Source organism: Triturus cristatus, chromosome 9 (genome assembly GCF_964204655.1).
Source record: "Triturus cristatus chromosome 9, aTriCri1.1, whole genome shotgun sequence".
In the NCBI taxonomy this organism is placed as follows: domain Eukaryota; kingdom Metazoa; phylum Chordata; class Amphibia; order Caudata; family Salamandridae; genus Triturus; species Triturus cristatus.
In genome coordinates this window covers 1,192,014,987-1,192,030,498 of record NC_140592.1, presented here as the reverse complement: position 1 = coordinate 1,192,030,498, position 15,512 = coordinate 1,192,014,987, and the positions used below count along the sequence as shown (strand labels likewise).

At 44.1% G+C, this 15,512-nt stretch overlaps 1 protein-coding gene across 2 annotated transcripts in view; it reads left to right on the top strand.

The window, feature by feature from the left end:
* ZFYVE26 (zinc finger FYVE-type containing 26) overlaps nucleotides 1-15,512 on the top strand; it is a 740,905-nt gene that overhangs the window by 466,375 nt on the left and 259,018 nt on the right. For both annotated transcript variants that reach the window (XM_085627201.1, XM_085627200.1), the window contains one exon: nucleotides 14,514-14,545. In XM_085627201.1, coding sequence (XP_085483327.1) covers nucleotides 14,514-14,545 — 32 coding nt within the window. The remainder of the gene's footprint in view (nucleotides 1-14,513; nucleotides 14,546-15,512) is intronic.

Here is a 15,512-nt window from a genome sequence, read left to right as displayed (position 1 = left end):
CTCGAACCAGAGCTCGCTAGTGATATTGCATGTCAGGAGCTCGTGGGCTGGTCTGTACTTAGATCTAATTATATCCCAGAAGGAGCCAGAGTCGCGTTTGAGGGAAGCCTCCCTTAATGCCTGCCAATGCTGTTCCTCCCAAGACTTTTTAGCATTAGAAATGGAGATCCTGTACTCCTTCCTAGCCATCTGGATCTTAGGTATAATCCTACTTTTAAGAGCAGCAATAAGGGCAGATTTCATCCTTCTGCAATTTTGCGTATACCAACCACCCATAGAATTACGCTTGGCCCCTCCTCTCGATGGCCCACCTTTGTCGTGTACTCGAAATAAGTTACCCAACTTGTTAATGGTGTCTTGGAATGCAAGTGGAGCCTTACCACAAGCAGTCTCATAGTTGCTTAGTGAGGCCAGCTCAACTTGTGCTGCATGCAGTATTGCCCTGATCGATTCGACTTTTTCGTCGTCCAGCATCACCTTGCGCCACTTGTAAATGTATGTATGTGTCTTGTAAAGCGCACTGCTGCCCTGAGGCGTCGTGGCGCTGTAGACCGCTGGGGAACCCGTCCTGGCTATCCCTGTGAGATGGTCCCTCCTGGGTATCTCCAAGGTGAAACCAGGCATCCCCGGCGAATGTGGGGGGCCGTTGTGGAGATGAGGCAAGCTAATGCCCAGAGTTGCCGAGTGTGTTCCTGGTTAGAGTAGGTACCGAGGCGAGAATTATCGAGTCCGTTTTGACCCTGGTCCACGACCCTGCCGCGTCGGGAATTGAACCCTGGTCCCTGGCCGATTCTCTGCTTGCGGATCTGCCGCCTCTAACCAGTGAGCCACACCTCTCCACAGTGAGCCACACCTCTCCACTTGAGGCGCCTCTCGCAGTTTGCAGGACACACCTCAAGGGTTTGCATAGAGCTGACTGCTGACGAAAGCAAAGACCTGTGTACTTCCTCCCATAATGGTTTAATACTTAGGGATAGCTGATTGTGGTCGCTATCGTATGAGGGGATTATTTCCATATCCACCACATACGTCCAAAGCTTAAAATCGAGGAGTATGTGATCGATCCTCGAAGTGTGGTTTGTCCTATTATAAGTATGGGCGCCTTGGGAGTCAGAAGCTGTTCTGCCGTTTGCCGCCCTTAGTCCAAACTCTAAAGTCATAGTATTCATGAATATGACTGATTTTGTCCATCTCCTAATAGGGGGCAGTGATAATATCGGAATGCCTCTTTTGGCGTCATCCTCGAGTAGATCAGGAAGATCTAATGAGGCGAGGGGCTCAAAGGAGCAATTAAAGTCTCCTGCTACCAAGACGTAAGATGCGTGATGGCACTTGCGCAATTCGCCCTCGAGAAGTATAAGTGCAGGTGACAAGGCTCCTCCACTTAGGCCCCTGGCATAGACGTTGAATATATCTAGAGACTTCCTTCCCTGAGCTCCCTTAAGGGTAAGCCTTAAAATATCAGGAGAAACAGTATGGACCTGCCTAATGGTGTACCCAAGGAAAGTGCTGACCCAAATTAGGAGGCCACCCGAGGGGCGTCCTCTTCCTGTCGGGGGTAGAATTGCCGGTACAAAAAAAGTAGTGTAACCGACCATGTGATGGGGCACTGTGGTCCAGGTCTCTTGAAAAACACAGATGCTATAGGGCCCTATTAAGGAGTTCCAATGTGGGAGATCTAATTTGCTGGCAAGGCCAGCTATATTCCAACTTAGAACCCTTAGAGGAGGAGGATCAGTGGTTGCATCTCGTATTATGGAGGGAATAGGGGAATTGGGAATAGCCTGAAAAGAGCTATATGTGGAAGGCGATGAGAGATGGTTAATGTCCTGAGGAATTGGGATAAGCTGTGATGTATACTGGTGGGCATTGGGGCTCAGATTAGTTTGGGAGGGATCCCCAGCTAAATCAATGAGTACTTCTACAACCTCCTTAGTTTGGTCTCCAGCTAAGAAATGGGCACCGTCCCTATCAAAGGTTCCATGTCAATAGGAATCATAGTGGCCGTAAGGTTCACAGTATCTATTGGAGGCAGATGAGGAATAGACATTCTTACTGGGAGTCCAAACTCCCTTAAAATGCCCATCATGAGGCAAGTGAACGAAGGAGTGTGAGTGGTGAAAGTACGCAGAGTCTGAATAAAATTGGCTTATATCTAAACATCCTATGCCATTGGTATTAGGATCTGATTGTTGATGATTACAGATTAGCCTAGTAACGCGAGGGTCCCTGAAGTTTACGATAATGCAATCACCAGACATTTTCTTCGGTCTACTGCCCACCCAAGAAACCCTTCTGACATGGAGGACATGGCCATCCAAATGTCTAGGGAGTGGCCTATTGATGTTCAGCCAGTGTGTTGTTTTATTTTTTAACTCGATATAGGATTCTAACTTACCAACTTTAAGGTGTGGAACCCCAGTTAGAATAACAACAAAGGGTAGGCACTCCGGTGGGGGGTTAATATGGGGTAGATTTTGCTCGGGGCAGGTGATATAGTCCTTCGCTTGGGCTTGTGCGGGGTCCTTGCTAGTTGGTTTAGGAAGATTCTGTGTAGGCTCTACCTCACACCCCAATGTTTCGAGATTTCTGCAATTGTCAGATGAATAAGGAACTGGTATTTTATTTGCGGGTAAGCTGCCCAAAGTGGATGGAGGTACTGCGGGCTTAGATCCAGAGGGAATAGCTCCATTCTTGGGCCCTAAACTTGTGGCAGCATTCAGGTGTAGCGGAACAGCTTGAGAGATAGACTCATTGCGGATAGTTGGGAGGGGGTCAGCGATAGCGAGATTGTCATGACCCATCTTTGAGTGTAACTTAATTAGGGATTTAAGAGAAAAGAAGTTGTCCAGAGAGGCCTGCTCAAATCTCTCGAGCCTCTCAGACAATATTCTTACTCTTTCCGTTAAGGGGAGTATAAGAGATTTAATGAGTAGCTTGAGATGGGATACAAGAGGAGATTGGGACTCGGGGACTTGTAGTCCAGGGTGTAGGGGGAGCTGCTCAGGAGTAGTTTGGGGGGTCAGATTGGTGGAATGTACAGAGGATAATCTAGTCCTCTGTTGATGGAGTGTGGGTGGCGCTGTGCGACCCTCTTTCCTAACAAAATTGTTGCGCGGTTTGTTTTTACATTTTTTAGGTGCTTTTGTATGGTCCTCCTTGTTGCCACTACCCACTCTTTTCCTTTTACTTGGGGCGGATTTTGGGCCTGCGATGATGGATGACTCAGGAGAAACATGGGTTTCAAGGGAGGGAATTATATTAATAATAGGTTCCTGGGCAACTAAAGGAGTAACCAATACAGGGGAATATGATAAATCTAACTGTGTTAAGGAACCGTGATCTATAGAACTAGCAGGAAATGTATCCGCACTAGTCAGGATATGTTGTGTATTCCCCGTTATAGTTCCATTTAGTTGGATATTATCTGGGACGGGGGAGACAGATAATGCTATTTTACCCAGTGAGGAGCGTTTATCATTAAGCAGGTCGAGAGAAAGTCGGCGTTCTGTGATGGCAATTTCTTTCTCAAGCACAGAGCAGGCACGTATTATGAAATGGTCTAGAGTGCCACTAACTGAAGCCCCGCCTGACACTCCTCCCTTACCTGAGCGCGTAAACATTGCCATAGAGTGATTGTATACACACAAATCGCAGCATGTAATATAAACGGCAGTAAACTACAGATACAATACACCAAGTCTATCGGAGTAAACTGTCACGTTACCAGGTGTAGCAGTATGGCAGGGCCACGAGGGGTGGCCCGGCCGGGCCTCCTTTGGCCTCTGACGGCCTTAGACGGCCCGCCCTTTGCCCGGGCTTCGCCCGCGCTGCGTTGAGCCTGTGGATCTTTTGAATGGGCTGGGCGCGGGCTGATGTCGTCACAGCCGGGCGCCCAGCAACGAGGCTTCTGGGTGTTTTGCTTCTTTGGCCTTTTCCCTCACGGCGTTATCTGGGCTGTAAGAGAGCTCGATTCTCCCCCACAGTAGCCGTTCCCCTCACGGCGGTAGCAAGAGCAGAGTGGCAAGGTCTCCGGTAAGGTCCTCTAAATGCGCGTCTTCTTATGAATCCGGTGACGTCAGCGGAGTCGCGAGCGGAGCCGTGTCTCTGTGACGTCGTCTTCGACCTCATCGGCGCGGACTGCTACAAACGTTTCCGAATGCTGCTGCCGCAGGGTATATTAACAAGGTGAGGAATCCACAGGCAGATACTGTATCCACCAGAAAAAGCGTTACCGAAGATAAGTAAAATGTGACTCTTGGCCTGCCACTGCATTCTAGTTAGGCAGCTTTAAAACTTTCAACTCCACATGCCAAATAAACCCTTTTGACAGGTCAAAACCTTCTTTTTATGTTGATAAGCCAACCCTATGGAAGGACTTCATAGCCCACCAGGCAGAGTGCTAAATATTAAACAGACAGGCAAGTTCCTTTTGTGTTTAGAATACCCTGATAGTTAAAACACAAAATTGTTGTTTTCACTGTAGCAAGGCTGGTAGTACCATTGACTAACATGGAATTTCAATAGCCACCGTGCTAAGTGCTTACTACAATTTGGGACCACCAAAGATAGTATTGCAAGGTGCTAAATGAATTGTTACATTAAACCCGACTCATTGCTGAGACCCGATTTAAGGTGACTTTTACTGGTAACAAGACTTTAGAAAGTCACCAAATTGTTGCCCAAACATCTGGTAGCCTTTTCTGCTTAGCAGCAGCAGTTGGTACCCAAAACACCAGGCTGCCTCCCCTGCTAGAAAGTGTGAAGCATTCACAGGAACAAGGAAGAAAGAGAAGCCATTGGTGGGTGAAGGTGTGACCACCACTAGTAGGGTGGGTAGCAAGCAGTGGCTACAGATGACCAGTTTCAAAGAGGCTACGGCCTCAGTGAAGCAAATGAGAGTCACACCTTGATTGACCTGCTCCTTTCGGTAAGTAGACAGGCTGCAGGTTGCAGGTTTGTGCCCAGGGCTTCTTACAGGGGAAGAAGGCTCCATCTTAGATTTGGGTATAGAAGGGTATCCTGGGATAGTTTGGTAGCCACACCCCAGGAATTGATGTAAAGTGGAAGAGTGGCCTTGTGGAAACTGTTACCCCCTTGGCTAGTGAGTCTTCACCTCCCACAAACACTAAAATGGTATAAAAAATGGCACCTTAGACACACAATCCTCAGATCACTACTGGAAAGAAAAAAAGAAGGTGGACTACCCTGCTGCTCCCTCGATCCAACAAGTGAGGCTGCACAAAGACTTGACTGCAACTGTTGCAACCAAGGGACTCACAAAGAGGACTTTGCCTGCTGTGCTCACTCGTGAAAAAGAGCTCCACTTGTGCCAGGACGAAGAAGTAGTTACTCCAAGGGCAGGTTGGCTAGCTTCCTGTTGAGCTCCAGGACTATCAAAAGCTAAACGAACCCTGCACCCATTGAGAGCCCCGCTACCCAAGAATGCCTGCCTCCGTCTGGACAGTGAAGTGCCTGTTGTCAACTTAGTCCTGATCTTTCCGAGGTGTTGCCAAGTCTGTGGCAGCCATAGCCAAAGTCAAGTGGATCCTGGTTCCCAGAAAGGAAAGATTTGCTTGCCTGTAAGCAAACACTGAGACTTCTATAACCAGAAAACAAGTTGACCAGTAGCAACTGGAACTGCTCTGGACTCCACTGCTGCATCATGGGAGATCGAGTCCTGATGCCGGAAACGACCCCTGATGCTCATGGATAACCGGGGTAGCCCTAGGAACACTCACCACATCTCGTCAGCATCCTATATTCCCAGCATAAAGACCACTCATTTGCTGGACTGTGGTAAAGGAGAAAAGTGCGTTGAGGATTCTGAGACTGCTGGACCCAACAGGTAACTGTCTCCTTGGACAAATAGTCCCTGTGACTGCCTCCCAACCCATGGTGGTCCGTCCAAGAGAAGATTGGTAGTTGTTTTGGCCTATTGGCTCACAACCTGCTAAACCGATGACAACTATTTATTGTACTAATTTACTAACCTTTGAAAAATCACATCTTCCCTCAACAGATGTTTGTTGTTTTAATGTCAATGTCAAGATAAAAATGCAACCTATTATATACTGGTCAGATTTTTTTTGAGTTGTGTTTCTTATTTATTATATTAGTCCTTTGATTAAGCCTCACTGCTCTGTGCCACAGCTACCCAGGACTGAGTTAAGAGTTTTATTAAAGAAACGTAACTGAATCTGATACAGATTTTCACATTATTACGTGATGAAGTCTCTCACCCACATAAAATCCACTTTCGTCCACCTCCTGGTCAGAAAAATAAAGCACGATCACAAGGTTGGCCTCTTACGTAGGACATACTTGGAAGAAACTGAAAGTAACCAGCAGCTAATCATGTCAGTAACCAGATGCAAATAGTTAGAGACTTTTGATATTATAGAAATGTAGGAATTCATAATCGCAACAGAACGACACTTAATCACATGATGGTGAACTAGACTCTTTTCAGCTTTTCCTTATTCTGGTTTCTTTTCAAGGTGTCTTATTTTTCCTTCCTTTCCTTAGCTCACTCTCTACGTTTGGTCCTTTCTTCACCTCTCCCTCTTGTCCATATTTTCTCCAGTTATTTTATTATTAGCTGATTATGCTGTTATCATCAAAGTTGTCTTTAACAACTTCAGTGTATTTACCCGACGTATTGAAAACAGTGCAGGAAGCACACCATAACAATATCATTGTGCAAAAGCATCTTCTTGTGATATAATAGGGAAGCATGGATGTTCACCTGATATCTGTGGTCAAACTAAAAACACAGTTTTGCAAACATTCATGTCGAAAGTACTCAAGTCCGACAAAGTGAATTACTGAATGTTCTATCTGTTCCTACCAACTCTCCCTCTCTTTTCATACAGTTTTGGGAGAAAAAATAAAAGATAGTACGGAGTTCTGTTTAGGGACTTGAGACTGTGAAGATGAACTGAACTCTATTGTGTGCTTGTTAGAATGTTTTTTCCAAATCAGGCATTTATCTTCAAAATAATAACTTTTTCAATAAATGAAATCTCATTTCCCTTACACTAAAAGGCATTACTGGAGGTATCAATTGGGTCAGATTCAGCTTGGTCAATACAAGAATTCAAGGTTTAATTTCAGGATTGTGGCTGCATGGGCGGCAGCAATCCAGTTTTACGGAAATTCTGATTTGGAAAAATAAGCTTGTCACGTATGCCTTTGTAAGTGTTTCCTTGTTAAGGTTTTCTGAATTTGTAAATTTAGACATGAGCAGGGACTCTTCAAATATACTCAAATAACTTTCCTTAAATTACAGACGTATTTAATTGTGAATTGAGCAGTACTTTCCAGAGTACCAAATGTTCGTATTTTGTCCTTTTGTAACATTTGTAGGTCGAGCCTAGCGCAGCGCGCATGCGCTGCTCGGCTTTATGTAAGGGCTTTCAAAAATCCGCCAGACGCTCGCACACGCTTGCGCGTGTGCTTGTAGTTTTGCCCCAGGCTATTGGCCTTTGTGTGCGTCTTTTTCACAAAGACAGCACGCAATTGGCCAAAGCCTCTTTTTGTCCCACCCATGTGGACGTCCACGGCCTAATGCTTGTGGTGACGCGCAGCAGCAGCATATGTTTCCAATTATCGTGCCCAGACGCGACCGTGCGCGCACACCAGCAGCTCCCGCATCTCGTTGTCTCCGCGGACACCATGTTCTACGCCGGGTCCGCTTCCACATTTCTGCCGCCATCCCAATATTTTAGGAATATTTTAAACTCCATTCTTCTGCTATATAACAAAAGAATAAGTGCATCTTCGACACCAGCCCCTTCCCCACATCTTTCAGAAATGGATTACAAATGGCTCTCTCGATCCCTGCCGTTTTCAACTTCGCAATCAAAAAATAGCTTTCACTTTCATTTGTGTGATTTCTTTAGAAACGTGAGGGAAATTACGCTGTTTGCCTGCTGCCAAAACTAAACATGCTTGAGGACTATAAATATCGACGGTACGGTTTTTTGTTAGAGTTTAAGGGCGGTGGCTAAAGAAAACGTCCCCTCCCGGCTATCCAGTTCTGCTCGCATACAGGCAGCTCTGTGTGTTAATCCGTGTTCGAGGTATTTCTGTAGCGCTTAAACACAGGGTTTCCAAGCGCTTGGCGATCAGGGTCTGGAAGCTGGTGATAGATGACTGATGCAGCTGGGTGGCAAAACTGTTTGTGATGTGTAGATTTTGTACTTGCATAGTGCAGGTGCACAGGAGGCATCAGAAACACTGGATGCAAATGGGCGCTTGACCTCAACTTCTAAGTGCTATGACGACAAAGGTAGGTAGTGAGGGTTAAGAATAAACGTGGACAACTAAACATGGTGTGGAGCAGCCAGGTGGTCGCGTGCTCTAGCCCACTGAATGCACGTTTCCGGCCACTGAGAAAAGGGATTTACAGAGTTAAGGGACGCGGTAGCAGAAGGTGTGTGCCTCCAGGTCTGCATGGGGCTTCCTTGCAGTGCCCTGTCATGGTGTCGGCGATCAAATGGAAGGTGACCATATAACCCTTGTGGTAGGTTCACTGCATGGCAACGCGTGGCAGACTGGCAGCTTTATTTTTATTACCTTCCCCTCCGTTTGAGATAGAACATTTTTTTTGTTAGCCTCTGCGTATTATGCAGTAGATAAATAATTACATGGCAAATACGGTAAATCATTAGTTATGTGGAAGACACACCAGCTGGCGCATTTCCAAAGTTAGGCCCCCCGGCTCCCTGGCACACGTACCAGCCGAATGCGGACAAGACGATCGGGCCAGGGGTTCTGTTGTACCAATGCAGACGCTGTTAGCTGATATTTTCGTATTGTATGTGTGCCTGGTGTTTGGTCACTCCTGAGTGCAGGCTTGGCCTTGGGTGTCTGTAAAAGAGCAGCTTCAATTCTTATGCACCTGCCATTGTCAGGGTGCTCAGGTTAGTGCATATTATGAAATGTTTATTTTTGGTCTGCGGCCATGCACTGCACACATGGGAAAAATCTGCATGTCTCTGACTTTTAGTGGTTTTTCAGTTGTGTTTGTCTCGGGGAGAGTGACGTTGAGTTTTTTTTGTTTATTGCAGGAAGAGTACTTCAGAGGACAGCGTATTCTTTTAACAGGTCTCCCACAATTGTGTGTGTTTCAGTAACTTGGCACTGGTTGAATATTGGCCTGTGATCTTGACCATGTCCTTCCAGCACTCTATGGGTTATTTAGCAAACCAAGCCAGCCCATGTGTACAAGTGCCCTTGAAAGAAACGAAGAAATAAATAGACCCCACCGCTCCTCAATTACTTAAACTCTGCCATAATCACAAAGGAAAAAGTCCAGCAATCGCTTCAGATGACTGAAAAGGAAAAGTAACCTAAATTACAAGCAAACCCAGCAATCTAAATTTCTCAGTGGCAGGGAGGGAGTTGGTCAGTCCCTAAGGCGATTGTGAAGTAGCGTCATGAAGTTTACTACCTGGTGCACTGGCATGAATTGGTGCATAGGGGCAGAGGAAGTGATGTGCCTAAACCCTATTGCTGTGCGAGTTCATCTCCTACTTATCTTTCTTTCTGGTTAGAGTGTGCATCTAACTCTTCATTCTTTGACATATTCTGAACAATTTGGATTTTACAAGTACTTCGGCCCCATCAATTCCATAGAGGCCCATCACAACAAGAGTCCACCTGAAGCATCTTTAGAACTAATTCTTTTTAATGATCTATTTCTAAAGCCCCCTCTGAAAATGTGAAAACTACTTTTGAAAAACGATATAAAAGCTGTGTAAGACAAAAGCATTCCCATTCCGGCTCTGTCACTCCATATCTTTCATATTTAACCACCCCCTCCCCCAATGTCAACTCTTATAAGATACCAAAGGCGAGACCTATTGGCTATGCCAATGCTTGTTATAATCCTATGTCTCGGATAGTTTTATGTGTGCCCTAAAGTCCATCATCTTTTGATTAAAATTTCAAAGTTCTGCACACATCCTGTCCCTAACTGCAAAATGTTGTCAGAGACAGGTTTGTCATTTTGACACCGATACATCTGGTGCACCCCTGTACATTGAGTGACAGTGTGCCTGTTTGAGGATATTGGCATTTATTTATTTATTTTATTTATAGAGCGCGACATTCATCCGATATCACGGCGCTGAAAGAAAGCCCTTTCGGGTGAGAAATCCAGTAAGAAGGGGAGTTTTGTAACTCCTCAAGCTTTGGGGAATAAGTGTGTTTTTAGCTTTTTTCTGAATAATAGATGGCAATCAGTAAGTTGAAATTCGAGTGGAAGTTCGTTCCAGAGTTTTGCCGCCAGATGTGAGAAAGAGCGACCCCCTGCTCTCGACTTTTTTATGCGTGTGGTGATTGCCCAACTTGGTGGCATGAACGCAGGTTCCGGTTGGGAAGATAGAACTTGACTCTGCCTTGGAGAATTCCAAGTCCGGCTAGATGCAGGACCTTATGTGCATGACAGTCTTTTAAATGTGGCCCTCTGTCTCATTGGGAGCCATTGTAAAGTCTTCATGCATTCCGAGGCTGAGCTATACTTCTTCAGATTGCATACTGCTTTAGCAGCCGCATTCTAGACTAACTGGAGTCGAGAGAACAAGTAGTCCGCCATACCAACAAAAAGAGCATTCCCATAATCCAGCCTACTAATAAGCAGTGCTTGGACCAGGGTCTTTCTACACTCCAACGGAATCCACTGGAATGTTCTCTTTAGCATTTTAAGGATAGCAAAACTTTTCCCACAAAGTGCATGAACATGATTGTGCATGGTGAGTGTATTAGCCACAAGAATTCCCAGGTTTTTTTCCACCTGTTTAGGGGTCGGGGTTTGCCCAAAGTAGAGGGCCACCAGGTTGTATTCCAAACTTGATGGGCACCCCCAAACAGTAGAATTTCAGACTTGTCTGCATTTAGTTTCAGACAATGGTCCGACATCTATGCTCCATTTCTGTAAGGCAGCTCGTAAGTCTAGTCCTAGTGTCATCATGTCCATCTAAAGTGACCATCAGTTGGGTATCATCTGCGTAGCAGCATATATTGATGCCCCACTTTCCACATATTCCTGCCAGAGAAGACATGTAAATATTGAAGAGGGTGGGGCTCAATGATGCACCCTGTGGTACGCCATATTTGATGGAAGATGGAGTAGATGAGAAAGTACCCAGCTGTATAGTGTGCGTTCGATTGGTCAAAAATGAATGGAGCCATTGTAGGGCTTTGGAATGTATGCCCTTGGTGGATAGTGTTTCCAGCAGGAGATTGTGTGAGACAGTATCGAACACTGCAGACAGATCTAATAAGATCAGTGCAGCGGCTTTACCCTGATCTACCACACATCTGATGTTATCCAGTACTGCTAGGAGTGTTGTGTCAGTGCTATTATTAGTTCTGAAGCTGTCTGGGAAATATCTAGAAGTTTGTTGGTTTCAAGGTATTGAGTCAACTGCCTATTCACTAATTTCTCCAATACTTTAGATAGATAGGGTAGTTGGGATATGGGACGATAGTTGACTGGGTTATGGACGTCGGTACCTGCATTTTTTTTTTAACAAGGGAACTACTATAGCCTTCTTCCAAATGTCTGGAAATACTGCAGTGAATACTGACTGATTAAGAACTTGGGTGACATGGGGGCAAATGATTGAGGCAATCCGAGAAAAAATGTGATGCAAGAGTCTAATGGGGATCCTGATTTAATTTCCATCATGTTTTTTTTCCACCTCTTGTTCAATAAATGGACCGAAACTGTCAAGGTGGACCGATGTATCTGAGTTAGAATTCAAAAATTCTTGTTTGAAGTCATCAGATGGCTTCTTAACATGGAAGGAGGTTTAGATCCCCTTGATCTTTTCCTCAAAGAACCTACTGATGGCCTCGCATCCCTAACGCGATGGAGTTAAGGTTTGTGACATGCTGGCTGGATTGCAAAGCTCTTTAACAATTTTATATAATTCTTTGGATGAGCCGCTATTCATGGCCACACAATTATAGAAGTAGGTCTTTTTTGCATTCTTTATTGCAATGTTATAACTTTTCATTTCAACCTTATACGACTGTCTGTCAATGTTTGTTTTTGACATCCTCCATTTATGTTCGAGTATTTTACATTTTCTTTTCAATATCTTAAGATCCAAAGAATACAATTTTTTCAGATTTGGTTCTGGCCTGATGCTTATTTCCTATGTGGGGGGCACAGAAATCAAGTTCGAAATTTTAGCATGAAGATTAGCTGCACTCATCCCTCCTACTGTTGATTCGGGGTCACCACAGTCCCTGGAGTTAAAATGCCGCTCCAATTTCTCCGGAGTGACCTGCATGCTTTAACCAATGAATTCCACACCACAGAATATAATATTCATTGATCATACGAGGAGAATGAGTGACTGCAATGAGGACTGTGTCCCTGTGGTACCAACTATTTATTCGAAAAGGCATTTGGCACAGAAAATTGGTTGTATTTTTGGCAAGTTCTGCAATATTTTTGCTAAATTCTGTAATATTTTTCCTTTACTCCTAGTTTGATTTGCTGCATTTGTTTTATTCCAACTTTTTTGCTGGGGTTCTGACCAATGAGGACCTCTTTCCCACTATTCAAATTTGGCATAATAATAATTGAAAAGGTGGCTCCTGCCTCGCTCGCTTTGCATGCTTGTATTTGGATATATATAGTCCTTATATACAAGGAATGGTTGGACAGGGATTACATCATATGCCCTATTCGGTGTACACACAGTGTTTTGTTGTACCTGCTGTGTCTATACATAATTATGGATTTTACTTTGTTCCTTTGGCTGATGACCACATGAACTCCTTGGGCTTTGGTGTCCATTGGGAAAAGAAACATGTATTGGCATTGCATATGTTCTGATCGCCAGATGTTTTATAGGCAAAAGCAGGTAGAGGGTTTTGTCTCCCTATTTCGGCCTGCTTTTTTCAAAATGAGTTCTTGTGTCAGCTTATGTGGGGGCAGAAGGGAGGGCAGGAACAGCATGTGCTATGATACGCAATCCCAGCTGTGGAAGGATCGATGCCTCCATCCTTTTTCTGTGTTATTTTGTAGCACATCTGCAATATGCACCACATGTACTTTTTTGATTTGTTCAATCGTGTGTGCTACCACATATGATTATGCATATGATTATGGAGCACAGTGAAAGTGGTGAAGACACCACTTTCCATGCACCATTGACAGCACTGATACCTTGCTGGCACTTGGTGAGATCAGACTTACCTACTAAGTATTTCCTTTCCCATTTCATCTTTCCTTGCCCTATTGTGCTGTGAGATTTCATGTGATGCGAGGGAACTACTAGAAATGGCCTGCCAATGGGTTACACACACTCTCTAAATTATTTAGCAACAGTACGGTAAAGTCTACAGATGGTTTGGAGATGTCATCTGCTAATTTAGTAAACAATAGGCAGGAGTAATTAGTTAAGGCCCATAGGAGTCTCCGTGTCATCAAGTAAGCAAAATGTATATTCTTCTACTGGAACATGGTAGTCCTCTTCCCATCAGAGTGAAGAAAAGAAGTCAGCCTGGTGTCCACATTCACAGTGCTCAATGGCGGGATGTGTGCTTGCACTGTAAATGAGAATTAATTATTGTGAGATTGTAGATGATGCAATACTTCTATTTGCAAGGAGCTAATACATCCCCTATATTTCACTCTCCATCGACTTCCAGCTGCTCAAGGTGCAGATCTCCTAATACCACCTATCGTCATATATTATGATCATGCCTGCTGTTTTGGACTAATATCTTGGATGGTAAAGGCAAATTTACTAGATTGCATCTCTCTAGGGACACCAAACTTGCTCTTTTAGAACAGTTGCCCCGTACGGGATGAGATTTGCCAGGTTGACACTACGATTACCCAAGTACGTTTTGTAGATGTATGTGCAAGAACCCCATACTATGCTGAACGGGTCAAGAATATAGCTCTCGGTTATGCAAAGTTTTGTCCATCACGCTAAAAGATCAAAAGACATTTGGGAATATAACTGAGTCTATTTGGCAAAAATAAACCCGAAATGTTTCTTCGGACTCTGATTTTGCTGGTTATTTATCCTCCTAATGAAATATGGTGTTTCATTTGCATGGGTTCCCAAGATAGTGGGTTTAGCTCTCACTATGCAGAGGCTTCTGATGTTATCCATCTTTTGACTTCCTCGTCAAGAGTGTGTTGTGATCTTGTATATTATGATATGTAACCTTGTAAATTGTATCTGGTCAGTACCTATTCAGTGTTATATGCTGTCAGTCTTTGTTGGGATAAATGGAAACTGCATGTTGTTCATTGTGCGATTTTTTTTTTTTTTTTTTTTTTTTTTTTTTTTTTTTCTTTTTGTTCCCCTTGAGGTATATACAGTATTCGCTGACATGCAAATAGTAAATTGTTTGTTTCCGAGTGTGCTCTTAACCCCCTTATGACAAATATTACTGAACTTGTCCTGCAGTGAAAGTTTCAAGTGAAATATGTAAGCAAAATCTATAATCAACACTCACTGTATTTTTGACAGCTCCACTGAAGATGATGGTGGTCAGACAGAAGGTGAGTGATGCATACCAACTGGACAAACATTTCTTAACCTTTCCTGCATCTTTGAGGGTTATTTAGAAGGCTTGGGCCTCTTGTTCCCTTACTAACTCTCCACACAATATTACATTTAATTTAATTTGTTGAGTAGGTGGGGAACAGCAATTATGTGAAGAAGACTTTGGAGGCTTGGGAGTTAGATGTAGAATATTTCATGGCTTTTTATATACAGCACTACTCCTTGTTCCTTTGTACAGTGAATTCTTATGCTTCTGAAATCTTGGGTGTTAAATTGCCCATTGAATAGCCCAAATAATACAGATCAGTCATCCTTTGTGTGCAACCTGGCATATTTCCTGCCTTGAAAGCCCCAACTGAGTATTTACTAAGTTGTAATTTTCTCTTGCCACAATGCCTAAACTTTCCAATGAAGGACACATAAGGATCAGAGGGTGTGTTTTTTATACGACTTTTGTGCTTTTTGGCTTTGTAGTGTGGTTGTCATGCACAGTTAAGTAAGTTAGGTGAGATCATAGATAAAGCAAATATATGTGCCAGAATCATGATAAAAGAAGTACAGGTGTTATGTCCCTACTCACCAGAGTGAAATTGGATATAATTCGTATTGAGCAGTTTGGTCGTGGATCAAACATTTAAGCTAGCATGGCTTGTCAAATTATGAACAAATGTTTGTGGGAGTTATTCTACATTGGATCCGGGCCGGTGATACTGGGGCCACTGCGCTGGGTGCTGACTTCGTGGGGTGCAGTGTTTGCAAGTCAATTATGATGTTCGAGGCAAATGAGCTGTAGATCACACACTATGTATAGATCGCCATCTGGTGTTTAGCCCGGATGTTTGCACTTTGTTGTCTTGGAAAGTCTTTGGAAGTCACGGGATAGGTGGCTCCATCTTTGGACAATAGTCCGCATGGGCATCGACTCCATCGTCCGATTGTTTTTTCCGCCATTGGGCTCGGATG